General features: G+C 52.6%; 1 protein-coding gene across 1 annotated transcript in view; it reads left to right on the top strand.

Moving 5' to 3' along the window:
* The first annotated feature begins 735 nt into the window (after nt 1-735).
* The window catches only part of Scara5 (scavenger receptor class A, member 5), a 78,659-nt gene continuing 62,501 nt past the window's right edge, over nt 736-16,893 (top strand). The window contains exons 1-2 of the mRNA XM_013024224.1: nt 736-936; nt 4,265-4,382. Of these exons, the coding sequence (XP_012879678.1) occupies nt 4,271-4,382 (112 nt within the window). The 5' untranslated portion in view covers nt 736-936; nt 4,265-4,270. The remainder of the gene's footprint in view (nt 937-4,264; nt 4,383-16,893) is intronic.

Here is a 16,893-nt window from a genome sequence, read left to right as displayed (position 1 = left end):
TTAAACGGACTTGCTCAGGGCTCTCTGTCTAGCTCCCAGTCCTTTGCCATGCTCCTTCGGGGCCTGGTGTTCTCTAGCCCTGGTGCTGTGTTAATGCCCCACAGACTGGCTTTTGGGATTGTGTTGGTCTTGGCTTTGGGAAGTTCCTGCAGAGCCTTTGGGGCATTCTACGCATCTCTGGTGTGAAAAATTGGAGTCCTCTGAGGGGCGGCATAGAAAGCAGTTCTACGCCAAGTTTGGTGAATGAACTGAGCCATGCCAGTTCCTATAAATACCTTCGCAAGATTGGTTTCCTTGGGTGGTTTTTGGGCCAGTTCTAACTGCCATTCCTGCTGAAGCCATCCAGAAAGTGTGTTGAGCAGAGCTTTGGAAAAGGCCAAGGCCGGCTCCGCAGCTCTGGCCAGGGCTGGCCGTGCTAGTGGTGCTGGTGGTGCTGGTGGCTCTGTGCTCTGGCGGTAATGCTGAAGGTGACCACAAGAGGGGGGTCGTGTTCCAGATCCCACCAGCGCAGGCTCTGCGGTGACTCCCAGAACTTTTCATAAAGACTGGCGAGGAGCAGCCGCAGCTCCCACTCAGCACCCAGCAGAGTGCGGGGCTTCCACCCAGCCACGCCAGAGCGCCGCCCGAGGCCGACTCAGGCGAGACACCCAGACCCGGAGCCCCAGGTGCAGACCCGCACACGCACTTGGCGGCCTGGCCGTCTCTTCTTCTCTTGACCTGCTCTTTCTGCACAAGTGTCCCAGCAGACCTGCCCAAGGCGGGCCACCGGTGCCCCTGCAGCCTCTTTCTATGACTCCTTCTGGAACTGACCTGCTGTGGAGACAAGCTGGGCAGGGCTGCCTGGGTCTCAGCCGGACAGCAGCCAGCACTCGGATCCTGATGGCAAACTCCGGGAACTGAGGGGACGGGCTCCGCGGCCTTGGTTGGAGCACTCAGGTGAGTCTCGAGGTTACCTTTGACCCAGCACCTCCTGGGGGCCTGGAGGAGAGCTGGGTGTGCGTGGCAGAGCCTGGACCTGTCTCTGGGGGTCTTGGTGGTGCAGTGCAGAGCTTGAAGGTCCCTGCTGCTGGGGCAGGGCAGGGGGGGGGACGGGACAGGGGGGAGGGGGTCCCAGTTGTCTGAGCTTTAGGATGGCCACTGGACAGCACTCAGCTATCTGGGCCGGAGAGCCTGAGCTCCCACGGGGTGCCCAAGGATGCTAAGGCTTTGGTGGCAATTCTTCCTGGCTCCTGTCTCAGCATTAGAGCCTGTTCACAGATCAGAAGGGTCAGGGGACAGCCACTGTGCATGCACGCGCGTGTGTGCATGCGAGCACACAATGTAAGAGGTTGTTTATGAAGCATCTGTACCTCCCCAGCTGTGAGTTCAGGTTAACTAACTGCAATTAGAAAGGGGAGGGATTAGCCTGGTGCTGATGGCTCACACCTGTACTCCTAGCTACTTAGGAGCCTGAGATCTGAGGATGGTGGTTCAAAGCCAGCCCAGGCAGGAACGTCCGTGAGACTCTTAGCGCCAATGAATCACCAGAAAACCAGAAGCAGAGCTGTGGCTCAAAGTGGTAGAGTGCTAGACTTGAGCCAAAGGAACTCAGGGACAGAGCCTAGGCCCTGAGTTCAAGTCCCATGACTGACCAAAAAAAAACCTTCTTAGAATTCATATGGAGGAGCCACATTTATGACGATTTTTATAAGCTGAATTACTTTATATGATGATTTTTTAAAATTTAGTTTTAATGAGTTTTAAGCTAGGCGACACCCGCCACCAAAAGCTGTAAGCCCTGAGCAGTTAGAAGCTGGAACCCACAGAAGAAGTCTCTAGAACAGCAAGCTGGTTCCCGTCACCCCTTAGCGGGGAAGAGCCCATTCAATCCTTCTGCTACCCAGAGGGTCAGGGTCCCAACTCAGCCCTACATTACATCCACACTTGCTTTTTATGTGTATGTGTTGGTACTGGGGCTTGGACTGAGGGCTTCACACTCTTACTTGGCTCTTTTGCTCAAAGCTGGTGCCTTCCCACTTGAGTTACACCTCCACTTCTGGCTTTTTGCTGGTTAATTTAAGATTAAAGTCTCATCGACTTTGCTGCCTAGGCTGAGTTTGAACCATCCTTCTCAGCCTCCTGAGAAGCCAGGATCATAGGCGTGAGCCACCAGCGCTGGCCCACGATCACTTTGTGCAAAGCACAGCTTTGTTTCTGGGCCTTGCTGAGCTAGAGGGGGACTCGGGAATCTGAGACCCCTTCGTTCTGGGCCAGGTGGTGTTGGCTTTGCCGCCGGCTGCCCGTGTGACTTTTGTGTGTAAGCTTTGCCCATGCGCATTGCCTCCCGTCCTTCACAGGCCCCCTGGAGGAACAGGTCCACCCTCCCATCACAGGATGACAGATCGGGAAGCAGGGGCTGAGTGAGGTCAGCTACCTGGACCGTGGCTTGGATAAGAAGAGGGGCTCTTGCGCTCCGCTCTGCACGCCCCATTCCCAATGCCTGCACTGAGGGCGTGCATGCACCGAGGGCGTGCAAGCCGGCTGCAGGCTTTCTCAGCTGTCAGATGAAGAATCTGGAAGTAGAGCCTCTGCCCTGGGCCGGGGAGTGACTCATAACACCCCGAGGTCAGCACCGCGTCCCTCCCTGTTTACTCGGAGGCCTCACTGGCTGGTGATGCTGCAGTCCAGGCTCTTGGCATCATCCACAAGTTCCCATTACCCCCCCCCCCCCCCCCCCGCTGCTCTCAGGCCTTCCTGGACCCTGCGCCCAAGCGCTGCCTCTTACCTTTTTCACCCAAGGCTTCACTTCACTGCTTGAGTCACAACTCCACTTCATCAGCTGTTATTGTGGGGTGGTTCGTTGGAGTTCTGCGTCTCAGGGTCTTGTCTGCCTGGCTGCCTTCAGACCTCGATCCTCAGATCTCAGCCTCCTGAGTATTTACGGGAGCAAGCCACTGGTGCCCCGTGGTTGGCTTATCTTTGAAATGGACTGCCAGAAGGCCAGTGTGTGCACCCACCTGTCCAGGGCTTCTGGGGGGCTTACAGGGAGCCCCCGAGAGCAGACGTCTGTGCCCCCAGGGGCTGGGTGCGTACCAGCCATGAGCACCTGGATCAATCAGCTGTGCGCTGCCTGGCGGCAGGGATTTGATCTGAGGCAGGGGTGAGGCTTCCCATTGAGGCTCCAAACACCTGCCTCTCACTCACCAGGCAAGACACACTCTCACCAGGCCAGGCCAAGCGTGCTTAGGTTTTATTTCTAAATAACAAACTGCTGAGTGTTTCCAAACGCATCTCCCTCGCATCTGGCCGGCCGTGGGCCCAGCCCCTGCCTCAGCTCCCCGGAGCTCAGAGCTCCTGCTCTACCGGCTGAGCTGAGCAGGAACAGGAAGGGTCACCTTGAGGACACATTCCAGATACCAGGCCCTCGAGGCCCCGCGCTAACCGGGACGGGAGGGAGGCAGCCTGGTCCACTCGGGCTGGTGATTGCCTTTTGCAGAGCGAGGATTCTCCAAGGAAGGACATCCTGGCCTGCTTTACAGCTCCCCAGGAGTGAAGCCAGAGGGAGGGGAGCTGCACTCAGAGCTCACGAGAGGAGGGAGGGTCCCCTTGTAGTGAGCCATGATGGAGCTTCCTGGCGCCCTCCCTGGGCGGAGGCCTGGGACAGAGGGCCAGGATGAGATTAGCAAATATGGATGCCGAGGGGGTGGGGGACAGACAAAGAATCTTGGAAAGGAAATCCTGGGCCCTCCCTTTCTTCCCTCCATCCTAATGACTGGAAGATAGACGGGTTACCTCAGGATTGTGTGTGTGTGTGTGTGTGTGCGCGCGCGTGCCCAGGTATGGGAACAGAATCTGTCATTCCTTGGAGAGGGAAGAGCAGAAGCCTCCAGCCCTCTGGTCCCCTTAGATGTGTTGGCTGGTGATGCTGTACCCCTCAACTTCTCTGGGTGTCTACCTTCCCTCGTCTCTCTCAAAGAGCAGACCCCAACTTTCTCGGACAGGCCCAGAGCCTGCTCCCCACATCAGCCTTTGGGTAGCACCTTCTGGCCCCACCCAACATGGCCATGTGCTCCCTCAGCAGAGCTCCAGCCCCACCGAGAGGCCAGGACAGATCCCAAGATCTGAAGGGTCCAGGGCCTTGGGCTTCTCACCCTGAGGGGGGAAGGAATAGGAATTGGGGTCAAGCTGCACTGGACGCAAGATGCCCAGGGCACAGGACCCCCGGGCAGTCCCCGGGCTCTAGGCATTTGTTTCTGGCTTCCTGACACCTCCATCTCTGCTGCAGAAAGCGATGGAGAACAAAGCCATGTACCTGCACACCGTGAGCGACCGGGACACCAGCTCCATCTTCGAAGAACCCTTTGATGGCAGGAGCCTGTCCAAGCTGAACCTGTGTGAGGATGGTAAGAGCGTTTCAGTCCATCTGTGGCTGCAAGATTGGCTCTCGGAGCCCTGCCCGCCCCCCCCCACCTTGGCATTGCCCCTGGTGCTGGCATCCTCCCGGTGCAGGACTGCCCACGCTGAATGTCTTTCTGGAAAGGTTGTTTCTCCATGTGTCTCCTCATTGGGTTGTTTCATCAGACCTGTGCCATCAGCAAGATGAGTTCCCATTTTACATTGGGTTTGTCCTCTCCTCCTCCCTGGCTGGATGGTGCAAGATGGGGGCCTGGATCTTGAGAGCATTTCCTTTTTTTTTCTTCTTTTTTTAAGGTACTGATCTTGGGGCTTAAATTCAAGGCATGGGCATGCTTCTGAGCTTTCTGCGCTTCTTTTTTAAAACAATTAATTGCAACAAGAGTCAAATGGACTTTCCTGCCTGGGTTGGCTTTGAACCGCGATCCCCAGGTCTCAGCCTCCTGCATGAGCCACCGATGCCCAGTGGGTGTTTCCTCTTTGATCAGCTGCTGGAAACTCCTGGGCCTCTGGTTTGATCCCCCTTCACCTTCTTTTCCTAGAGAAAATCCAAATTGCATCATTTCCAAAGGATTTTGCTACTTCCTTCTGATCCTCATCTCTGGAGAGTAGAACAGAGTGCTTGTACCTGGGCCTGACCCTTCCCTGGTCACCCCACCCTCACCGAGGATCAGGGAAGAGGGGTGGGGGTTAGAGGCAGCCCGCCCCGAGGACACCGCTGTGCTTCCTGTGGGGGCTGCAAGGCCAAGTCCTTCTTCTGCAGAGAATGAGAGAAGTCCCTGGGATGTGGGAAGGACGAGTTAGAGAGGCCGTCCAGGGGGTCCAGCCCCTCACTGTTGGATAGGCTGGGGTTCCTGCCAGGGAGCTTCTCCATGGCAGAGGATGGGGCTGCCCCAGGCAGAGTGGCTCCTGCTGCCACACTTCTATTCTTCACGTTAGGGTTGAATTTCCCCTCCTTCCTCTCCCCTAGCCCTCTCTCTCTTTCCTTCCCTCTTCTCCTAGCATCCTCTCCCCCTTTTCTCCTTCCCCGCCTCCTTGTTTTCCCATGGTCCCTTCCCATGTGAATAGGGGAGGGGAGAGACACCACGGAAGGCCATTTTCGGTTTGGCGTGATCATCCCACATCCTTCCGTCTTCCTGGCATCCCCCTTGCTCCAGGGTTTCTGTGGGAGCAGCCCTGTCAGCACCCTTAGCAAGGCCACTGCTGGGGACCCTGGTCCTGCGTCTCGGCCCTCAGTGTCCTCAGGAACCCACTGGAGATGCGAAGGCCTAAAGGTGGGGATCCCCTCTCCCGGCACCCGCCGCCAGACAACAGCAGAGGGGCAAGAACAGCTTGGAACCTCGAAGACTTCAGCTATGTGATTTCTGGCCTTGCCACCCTTCAACTAGAAACCCAACAGGGGCCAACCAAGCCCTTCCCCTCTCCTCTCCCTCACGCTCCTCCCCTTCCTTCTCTCCTCTCTACTTCCGGCCTTTGCTTCTCTCCTCCAGCGCTGGGCCCTCTTCAGTCATCCCCCAGTCCTGGGAGGTTCCTGACCGGGCCTGGCTCATCCGCAGCCATTCTCCAGGGCCAGAGAGAGGTGTTAGAGTCAGGAAAACACTGCTGTCTGGGCTCTCCAGGGGCCTCGGTGCTGTCACCACGTTCGTGGCGTCCTCCGTGGCCATCCCGTAGGTAATGAGTTGCACATGCACCCAGCGACGGCCTGACGCCTGTAGCCGGTCTGCTTGCTGCGCCTTGGGGGGGGGGGTTAAGGGGGGGAGCCCCCAGGCCTGTGTTCCTTCCCTGTAAAATTAAATTCTCCTCCCAGGGAAGCCTCCATCTACCTTCCCATCCATCAACTCTCCCCACCTCATTTGCGAGGCCAAGGGCTGCTGGGCAGCTGCCCAAAGGTGGGTGTGGATGTGCCGGGAGGGTCTGAGCCTGGGCCTCACAGGGTGGGGGCGCCCGCCCTGCCTCTCTAGGTTGGAGGAGAAGGTGGATATTAACTCGTTCAGCACCGCTGTAGACCCTTCTCCCCCAAACAAGCACAGAGAACCACAGGTGGGCGGTGTAGCCGTGGGCCTGTTATGCCAAGGTCGCAGGACCCCCCCACCCCCGCAAGAAGACCACTGAGAGTCAGACTCTACAGCTGTTTTATTTAAACGGGCTGCAGCTCGGCCTCGTCCTACACTCCGACACAGTGGAGCCTAGGAGGAGAGCCCTAAGCTAAGGATTTGCAGGTCTTATATAGGCACACAATCAACCAGGTGTTTTGATTACCACCACGTGGTGCTTTGCTAGACAGAAACAAGCAACAAGTGGCGGTCACTGCCTCAAACTTTAACCTTTCAGGCCCTGGGCAGGTGACAGGCCGCCTCACAGCCTCGCTTGCTCCGTGGATGCTAAGACGGGGCATCGGGGAGAGGAGAGCCTAGGCCCTGCCGCTGGTCAGGCCTGACCCCAAACCCCCAAGGCCACGATCCACCTGCATGACCTTGGACACGTGACCTCGGGCTCGGTGCAGGGACTTGTGTGTACCCTGTTTTCCAGTTCCTCAGCACCCTGCCCCCTGACTTATTGGATTCAGGTGCCCCGGGAGGAGATGAGTGCAGGAAGTGCGTCCTCACCCCCCCCGCCCTGCACCCCACGGTTGCTTTGGGCTGGGGATCCCCTCCAGGGGGGCTTTCTCCTCCTCCTGAAGTCCAGTTCTTGCTGCCAGCCCTGAGCCTCGGGACCTGAATGTCCTGGTGGCACTTTCACACCCCTCACCTCTGTTAACCCTGAGAGGTCTGTGGTCCGGGGGGACGTCCGCTTCCCTGGCGCCCCGGCCATGGCTGCTGCGTCCTCATCTGCTAAAGGAAAGCAGCGCACCAGCCTTCCAGCACTAGGGGATGAGGAGGTGAGGGACTGTGTTAAGCACCTGGTGTGCAGTAGACTCTCGATCCCTGTGTATTTCCCTTTATCCCTGTCATTTTGGGGAAGCAGGGGAGGACAAGGAGAGAGGAGGAGGTCCAGCGGAGCGATTGCCACCTAGATGTCTCAGAAGCCCACGCCTTCCTCAATGGGGACCCGCCTGGGGATACTCTTAAGGTTACTAAACAGGGCCCAAAGGACCTTGAGCATAATCTTTCTGTCCTATTTCCCAAGGATAAATCCGTGTGGGCTATCCGAGGTCCCAAGGCCTCTGGTCTCTGTGCTTTCTCCCACGCTGACTGGAGGCTCTTTGCTCCCAGGGCCTTACCGAGGCTTACCATCCCCTGCAGGTGGAGAGACACAGGTTGAACTAATTTAAAGGCAGCAATGTATTTTGATTTAACCTGTCTCTCCAAAATGTGACCATTTTGACATTGAATCATAATCAAGCGATCAAGATAATTACAGATTTTTGCTTGTGTGCTGGGCTTCCCAAATCTAGGGCATCTTTTATGTTCTGAGCCCGTGTCCAGTGGGCAGTCACATTCCCAGAGCTCAAAGTGAACAGCTGAGGCAGTAAGGAGGTTGCAGCCAGGCGCAGAGGAGGCAGGAGGGGTTCTAACGTGCCGGAGAGCGGGGTGGCGGAGCCCCTGAGAGGTAGGAACGGGCAGGCCACCCTTAGCCATGAGCAGTGTACACAGTCCCATGGCCAGGGAGCCAAGTTGGGAGGTTTTAAGGAGGAGAGAAATAGAAAGTTTTGGAAGTGGCCAGAGGGCAAAGAGAAATTCCTACCACACACATGGACTTGTGGCATAAGGAAACTGAGAAGGAAAAGAGGCTCCTGGCAAGAAAAGGGGAAGGTAAAGGAGTCGGGTTTTGTTTAGAAGAAAGTAAACGAAATGTTTGGAGCACAAGGTTAGGAAATAGGGATTTCATGGACAATGGGCCTGGGAAATCCAGAGGCCGCTGGGAGAAGTTTCCAGATATTGAGGATGGAGACACGGGAGTCCTCAAGAAGGAGAGGTGCAGCTGGGTTTCTTTGGGGGGCAGGCTGAGAGTCCTGGACTGCCCGTTGGGGGGAATGGATTAAATACTGTGTCTCCTCAAAATTCTTACATTGGCATTCTAACCCCCAAAGTAGTGATAGTGGGGTGAGGCCTCTGAGGTCACAAGCAGGGAGCCTCATGAATGAGTTTAGTTCCCTTATATTAAAAAGGGGGGACCCAGGGAGCCCTCTCAGTCCTTTCTACCATGTGTGGAAGAGGGCCGCCACCAGAGCCCGGGCGTGCTGGTACCCCAATCTTAGACTTTCAGCCTCTAAAGCTGGGAGCAATTAATTGCAACTGATGACCCTGTCCCTCACTCCGTGGTCTGTTGTCATAACGAAGTCTCTCTGTTAACCAGGCCTCTGCATATCCATCACTCACTTATTGACCAGAGATGGAGACCCAGTGACGACATTCACTCAGCTCCCCAGAGGCAGACTTGGATTTAATCCACGATTGTCTGGTCTTTCATCACGTGCCTGTCATCACAGCCTGTGTTGTCGCTTCCTCTGGTGCCTGGCTGGGGAACCTGGGGGACCCCTAAACAGATGGGGTGTGTTGAGAGGCCCTAAGGAATGGAGAGGGTACCCAGCATGGATTCCTGGAGTTCAAGGTTTCAGAGGTGGGGTCCCTCTGGACCATGACAGGCCGGGGTAGGGCTGCGGAGAGGACGTCTGGCTAAACACAGGGACACGTGGAATGAGTTGTCCTGTGGGGCACCACTGGCAGGAAGTAGATGGAAACTGAAATGGTTTAGACATGAGCATAATGACAGGGTCCCAGATGGCTTCTGTAGAAAGCCTGGGCCACTAATTGGCTTCATGCCAGAGCCTCTGGCTCGGGGCTGAAGGTCTTCTGTCTGGCATAATTTTTAGCTAAAGGTTTTGGATGAACGCATTGTGAGAGGGGGCCCGGTGGTGCTTGGCTGACCCCCCCCCTGCCCTCGGGCACGGCTGTGGGGTCCTGTTAGAGCCTCAGCCTTCTGCACAGTGTCCTGAGCTTTGCCTGTCTCCGCAGCTCCCCCGGCCCCTCCCTGGGCTGGTCTGCTTATCCTGCCGTCTAGCTGGAGGTCCAGCTCAAGTCAAGGTCTCCCAGTAAGTCAGAGAGGCCAGGAATCTTGTTGGTAAGAAGATGGGAGGCTGTGGGGGAAGAGCTGGCTTCTGCCCTCCCTTCCTGATGCTCTGGGAGTTCATGCTCAGTCTCCCAGGGTGAATTCAGAGGATTACAGAGACTCTACTTGGTGGGGGAGGGACCCTCAGGAGCTTGAGGGGTCCAGTGTCAGCAATCAGATGAGGGAAGGGGAGTTGTGAGGACTCAGGAGCGCAAGGAGCAGGTCAGGGCCATGGCTTGTGGCAGTCACAGCTCCCAAGTTCACGCCTGTCAGTCCTGCAGGTGAGCTGACCCGGCACTATTCTCTGAAGGGTGTGTTCCAATGTGTCCACAAGAGAAGGGAACTTGAGCTTGTCTCTTCCCCAGTGGGTTTTATCCCGGCATGTTGGTTCCCTGGTCCTGTTTGAGACTCAGTATATTCTGCCAAGTATAGGCAAGAATGGCATTTGTTCCCAGTAACAGGGCGTCCATTGCAGTGTAAAGGTGGCTTGTGTTGGTGGCTCATGCCTGCTCTCAGGAGATCTGAGGATCACAGTTTGAAGCTAGCCTAGGCAGGAAAAGCTGTCAGGCTTATCTCCAACTAACCACCAAAAAGCCAGAAATGGAGCTGGGGTTCAGGTGGTAGAGTGCCAGCCGTTAGCAAAAAAGAAAAAGAAAAAGCTAAGTACACAGGCTCTGAGTTCAGGGCCCAGGCTCCAAGTTCAAGCTCCAGTACTGGCATACACACAGATACACCCAGAAATGTAATGTCACAAGTATTTAAAGCATATCTAGGTGTCCAAGGGGAGTGGACTTACATGAACGCTCCCTGGGGGCGGTTGACAGGCTGAAGTCAAGAGGGCACTTTGTCAGCCAGGGAATGTGACAGGTGTCTGTCTCTCAATGATGCCTGTGCTGGCTGGGGCCAGTCCCACCACATGGCCCTCAGTCTCAGGTCCTGGCTTGTGATCTGACCCACTGGCTTTCTAGAGTTCTCATGACCACTCCTGGGGCTCAATTATTTTGCTACAGTGGTTTACAGAGCTCTAGGGACGCACTTTACTTCCATTTTACCCATTTGTTTATAACAGACATTAAAGAAGACCCCAATTAACAATTAGGTGGGATAGATGCCTAAAGGGAGATAGAAAAGGAGCCCCTATGCGCTCTAGAGACAGATCATCTCTGGGAACTTCCATGTGTTCAACTTCCTACAAGTCCTGTGTGTTTTCATGGAGGCTTCATTATGTCCCATGACTGAGTGGATCTTGGTGATTATCTTATCCTCAGCCCCTCTTCTTCCTAGAGGTTGAAAGTTCTAACCCTCTAATTGGTACCTTGGCCTTTTGTGGTGATCAGCCTCATCTTGAGGTTCCCCAGGAACCCCCAGCCATCTCATGAACACACAGAGGGCATTCTTGTCCTTGTACCCCAATTTCAAAGACAGAGCAATGCTGGGTGATGAGTACTCATGGAAGGGTGATAGCGGCTGTCCTGTGGAGTCAGAAGTTGGGTGATGTAATGATGAGCCACAGATGCGCTGGGCTCTGAGCTCTGAGCTCCTCCCTGCAATAAAACACTGTCTCCACTTGCTGTTTATGAGCTGCGGGACCAGAGAGAACAAAAAGAAAGTGACTTGAGTTTGGTTATTAAACCTCAAGTAAGCAATCACTGAATCATCTTGTCCTGTGTTTTATGTTGTTTAGACCCAGTTTCGTTAAAAATCAGACCCAATTTATGAATGTTCTTATAAATGGGAAGAAAACAAATTCAGACAGCGAGATCCCCAGGAGCTCTAGGGTCATAACTGAGGAGTTGGCTGGGCGCCGGGGGCTCAGGCTTGTCATACAGCTCGTCAGGAGGCTGAGATCGGAGAATCGCCATTTGATGCCAGCCTGGACTGAAAAGCCCATGAGATTCTTACCTCCAATTAATCAGCAAGAAAGCAGAAATGACAGCATGGCTCAAGTGTTAGGAGTACCAGGCTTGAGCAGAAAACAAATTAAAAACAACAATAAAGGACAGTGATCAGGCCCTAAGTTCAAGCCTCAGTGCCAATGCACAAAAAAAGTTGAAATCTTTCTCAAGGAAAGTTTGTGTCAATGATGAGGGTGGCCCCACAGTCTGTATGCATTAGAGACAGCTTTGAACATACTGTCACCAGCCCAAGCCCATGGCTGCCTAATGGAAGGAGGGAAGGGAGGTGGAAAAGAGGGAGAGTTGCACTCCATCGCTCCCCCGGGGGGGGTGACACTGACATTGGGACATCTCCCTACTCACCCTCACCTCGGCTCTCAGGGATGAGTGGATTTTGAATGAATACAACTTCTTTTCCTTTCATCACTGCTGCTGCCCCCATCCCCGCCCTGCCCCTCACCCCTGATATAATATTTAGCCAAAACTCTTTGGGTGTATTCTTGTTCCTAATGAAGAACCTTCCCAATGCCAATCTCTGGGAACAATAAAATAGTTTGAGACAAGCTCATCTCAAATATGTCCTATTTATTAAAAAGAAGAAAAGGAATCAAAGTTCTCTTTCCAATAAATTGAGCTCTTACAATAGACTTTTCATTTTCTTTCCAAGAATGTGTCCTCATGTCCTCTTTTGATGTGATAAATCCTCTGTGCCTGGAGCTGAGATTTCACCGCTGAGCCAGGGCGAGAGCGAGCAGGGTAGGGCTCAGAAAGGGGCGCAGATGCCAGTCAGGAGGCAGGTGTCAATTCAGGTCCAGGGAAGCTGATGGCGCGCTTCTGCCTAGGGGCTCTAAGTGTCATCAGCTATCCTGAGTATGAACCTACACTTTTGCTGATGGTTTTAGAACAAAGTTTTGCTCCGAATGATTTCTTTTTACAGCCAACTAGAATCCGTCAATTGTTTGTAAGAGATGGTCTTAGCAGCAAAGCAATAAATATTGTACATATGTGTTTATTTCTGTAAAGGATCTTATGTCCTGTCACTGGTTGAGCATCCTGCTGGGTGGTAGGTGGACACAGCCAGTCTAGGATGGCCCTGTAGATCAGCGGGGCACATAGAGATGCAAGGGTGGAGGAAGTGCTGGAGATATGTGTGCAAAGTTCTTTTGGTAGTACTTAATAATCCTTCATGTACTGTCTCCAAAAGCATTGTGTGTGATGTGATGTGGGTGTGTCTGGTGTGATGATGTGTGATGTGTGTGTGTGTGTGTGTGTGTGTGTGTGTTGCGCGCACGCGCCTGCTCTGGCCTTGAACTCTAAGCCTATGCACTGTCCCTGAGATCTTTTGCTCGAGGCTAGGGTTCTACCATTTGAGCCACAGCTCCACTTCCAGATTTTTGAGTAGTTAACTGGAGATAAGAATCTTACAGACTTTCCTGCCCAGACTGGCTTTGGACCACAATCCTTAGATCTCTGCCTCCTGAGTAGCTAGAATTACAGATGTGAGCCACCAGCACCCAGCAGTTTTCTTTTTTAAATAGATGATAGGAAGATGCTAATTTTCCACCTGTGGTGTTGATACAGGGTTTCCTCCTTAAACAAAGTTAACATTAAAAGGCAATGGAATGAAGTTAAGAAAACTAGCCCAGGGATACAGAGCTGCAGACAGGCAGGCTGCGCAGGCGACCGCTTTGGAGATCCGGAGGCCTCTGGGCTCCAGCCACCCCCAGGGAACTGCATGCCCCACACCGAGATAAACAGTGTTTCCCAGCCTGCGTTCTGGGCTCCTTCTTCATTTCACACTGATTTTATGGTTTGTGTATGCTCCGTCAGGGCCATTGGTCTTTTTCTGCCTGATCTCTTGAGCCTCTTTCCCTGGACTTCCCAATCTCAGATGCCATCCTCATTTGAGGCGGCTACAGCCAGATGGAGAAAACCGTTCCCATGATCCTTGTAGAGCTTGGAAGTGTTTTCATTGGCATGATTGCTGTTCACCATTTTCTCCATCAATCTGGTCTCCAGCGTACCCGCATCTGCAAACAACAACAGCAACACTTAATAAATAACAGCTTCATGGAGGAGCTTCCTTCAGAATGCTCTCTTATGAAGAAAGAAAATTTTCTTAAAGCCACAGTTTTCAAATTTATAGTTAACTGTACATAGGACAATATGGGGAAGGAGAGAGACAGACAAACTGACAGACAGAAGAATGGACTTAGTCCCTGCAGAAACCAGCTCACCTCCTTTGCAGGCAGCATTTCCTGCTTGACTCCTTTCTTCCCTGGTCTCATGCCTTCTTCCTCTCTTTTTCTGGGGCACAGGGGCAGCATCTTTGCCTGCTGGGTGCCTACATGTGCCAAGCACTGGCCCAGGGACTGGCTAGTTGGAAGGAAAGAACGGTGCTAACTCTCTCCCTCGTTAGCCCTCGTCCTTACATTTCATAAGTGCATTCATTATCTACCACCGTGCGATAAATCATCTGCCGCCCCGCAGAAGTCATCAGACAGCTTCACTGAGGATGGAAGGAAAGCCAGAGTTTGGCAGTATTTTCAGATGATGTTTCTGAGATACAGTGCAGTTGCGTCCCGGGGTCTCTCCTGAGTGCAGTCAGGTCATCAGGGCGCTGCCCCATGGAGGAGTGGCCCTCAAGCCGCCTGGGCTGGAAGAGCTGCTTCTGGGCTCTTACACGTGGCTGTTGGCTGAAGCTGAGGTTTCTCTCGGGTGTTGGTGACATGGCAGCTGGCTGCTCCCTCAATGACTGCTCCAGGAGGGAGATGCGGACAAGAGGGAGCTGCGCTTCTGCCATATTCTATTCTATTGGTCGCACGCATGCGGAAGGGGCTCCTCCCAGGGACTGGTGTCATGGGGGCCTGTCCTGAAGCCTACCGCCATTGGGATAACTAATAATAAATATACACTAAATGCTTGTTAAAGTGGTTACTTTTGTGCCAGAAGTAAGACTTGAACTCAGGATCTGGGCACTGTCCCTTAGCCTTTTTGTTCAAGGATGGTGCTCTCTCACTTGAGCTGTACCTCCATTTCTGGCTTTTTGCTGGCTATTTGGAGGTTAGAGTCTCATTGTCTTTCCTGCTCAGGCTGGCTTTGAAGGTCAGACCTCAGATTTCAGCCCCCTCTCACCCCGAGCAGCTAGAGTTACAGGCATGAGTTATTGGCACCTGGTTTTCTAACAAGTTTCATCCCTATAGTATGTAGCCCAGGCTGGCCTTGAACCCGCATTCCTTCTCAAGTGCTGGGATTATTATTATCACCACCGGGCTCAGCTACTTTTATTTTTAATAGGTGCTTCTTTTTTTAGAGCAGATTTAGGTTTGTAGCAAAATGAATTGGAAACTATGCAGTGTTTACATATGTCCCCAGTCATCAATGCTCCCACCGCCACCCCGGGGTTGCACGCGTTACAGTCGGTGAAGCTTTACCGATGCGGCATTTATCATCCAGTGTCCGTGGGCTGCAGCTGGGTTCACCTCTGGTGCTTGGAATTCTATGAGGTTTGATGTGTTGAACCCAAATGTGAGTTATAGAGGAATGACCGAGGCCAGTGGTATTGGAGAAGGATCTGTTCCTTCCCTCTCTTAAAAGAAACGAGCAAGTGAAGTAAGCCAGACCCAAAGAAGCATAGGTTGCATGGTTTCCCTCATTTGTTGTAACTAGAATGTGCCTATAAGTCTCTAAGTAAACATGCTGGATGGTAAAAGACAACAAAATTACACTTGGACATGTTAAAAATTATTCAGGACTCTAGACATTGATAGAGTGAGACCAAAGGAGGATATTCTTAGGAAAGAATCACAAAGGCTCAATAGCTAAATGCATATGATCATATAAAACATTTATAAAAATAAACGCCAAGAAATGGAAACAGATTGCTCTCTCTTTCTCTCTGTCTCTCTCTCTGCTTCTCCTTTGTTGCTGTTTTTGCTTTTTGTAACTTTCATCTGTGTGTAAGTTTATCTGTTTGGGGAGGGTAAGGAGGAACACAGAAATGGTGGAACAAAGTGTGCACAAATGCAGCAGCGATACTCAGTGGACACTATGTTGAAAACGAACTATACAGCTTGTGGGGGAAGGGGGTTAGAGCGACAAACTGGGAGAAAATGAGGGAACAGGTGACGCTGTTCAGAAAGCAAGGTCCTCATTACCTGCCTTATGTAACTGTAGCCCCTCTCACATCACCTACACAATAACAATTACAAAAGTAATAATAGTAAAAGAGAGAGGAGCACACATACTTGGGGGACCACGGGGACTGGAACTGACAAGAACAGGAGACCAGAGGTGCTCCAGGGTACTATTTATATATCAGTATTATACAAACATAACACTGATACTATATACTGTGCCTATCTTCCTGGCTCCTTTGCTCTGATTAGTTTCAAGGAGACTGCTAGCTTAGCTCTCAGCACAAGGAAAAGGTGAAATGGTCCCAGCACCTACATATTTAAGGAGTCAAACTCCTTGTGACCTACTGTGGGAAGGGGTAGGAAGTCCTTTAAAAAATTAAAATGAGGTAGAAAGATGTACTGCATCCAAATCTCAGTAGAAACTCAGTTTGACTCTTCAGACTGTACTAGCATTCTAGGACTCGTGAGAATGGTCATTGGATTTCTTTGTTTTGTTTTTTAAACAACTTGCTTCACATTATACCCAATGTTTTATGGAAATATTTTATAATAGTTCAGCTTAGCTTTTAGAAAAGTAGTATTTGCCACAAAGTAGAAAGAAGCGGGAGAATCTCAATCCAATAATACAACCTTTGGGGGGCTGGGAGGGTGGCTCAGTGATAGAGCGCTTGCCTTGCATGCATGAGGCCCTGGGTTCGATTCCTCAGCACCACATAAGCAGAAAAAGGCAGAAGTGGCGCTGTGGCTCAAGTGTCTATAGAGCACTAGCCTTGAGCTGAAGAGCTGAGGCCCAGAGTTCAAGCCCCATGACCGACAAAAAATAACTAAATAATACAACTTTGGGAGTGCAGCACTGTCTCGATCCTAAGGCTTCAACAGAATAGCTGCCCTGTCCGCCCCCAGCCTTCCCTCATTGGGGATAAAGTCTGTTGAGACCAAAAAGGTAGCAGTGCCACTCAAGAGGTAGCGCCGTGCCGATGCACTTACTAAAGAGCGTGACATCGCACTCTCTTTCAGTATCAATGATTTCAAACTCCCACGCTGGCCTTTTCTGCCCCTTCCCCTCTTCTGAGGCAGGGCACGCTAGCCGGCAGCACCACTGGGGTGGGGAACAGGTCTGTCTACGGCGTCTCACCTGCAGGGCGTGAGTATGACTATTTTGAAGAGTCTACCACCCCTGCCACCCCACGCCAGGGTGATTCTTCCTAGCCTCTGAGGTCAGGGTGGGAGAGCAGCCCTTCCTCTCTCCTTCCAGTTGACGTAGGAGGTGGTGGTTATTAACTTTCCTGGCCTCTGCCTGGGCCATCGGAGAGACCCCCTTGAAGGACAACTTCAGCTGGAAGGTGACATTGAGCTAAGGCATATTGGACATTTGTCTCTGTACACGGAAGGGTTGGAGTTCATGGTCCAGGATATTT

Source organism: Dipodomys ordii, unplaced genomic scaffold (genome assembly GCF_000151885.1).
Source record: "Dipodomys ordii isolate 6190 unplaced genomic scaffold, Dord_2.0 Scaffold74, whole genome shotgun sequence".
Taxonomy (NCBI): domain Eukaryota; kingdom Metazoa; phylum Chordata; class Mammalia; order Rodentia; family Heteromyidae; genus Dipodomys; species Dipodomys ordii.
This window is presented reverse-complemented; position numbering and strand designations above follow the sequence as displayed.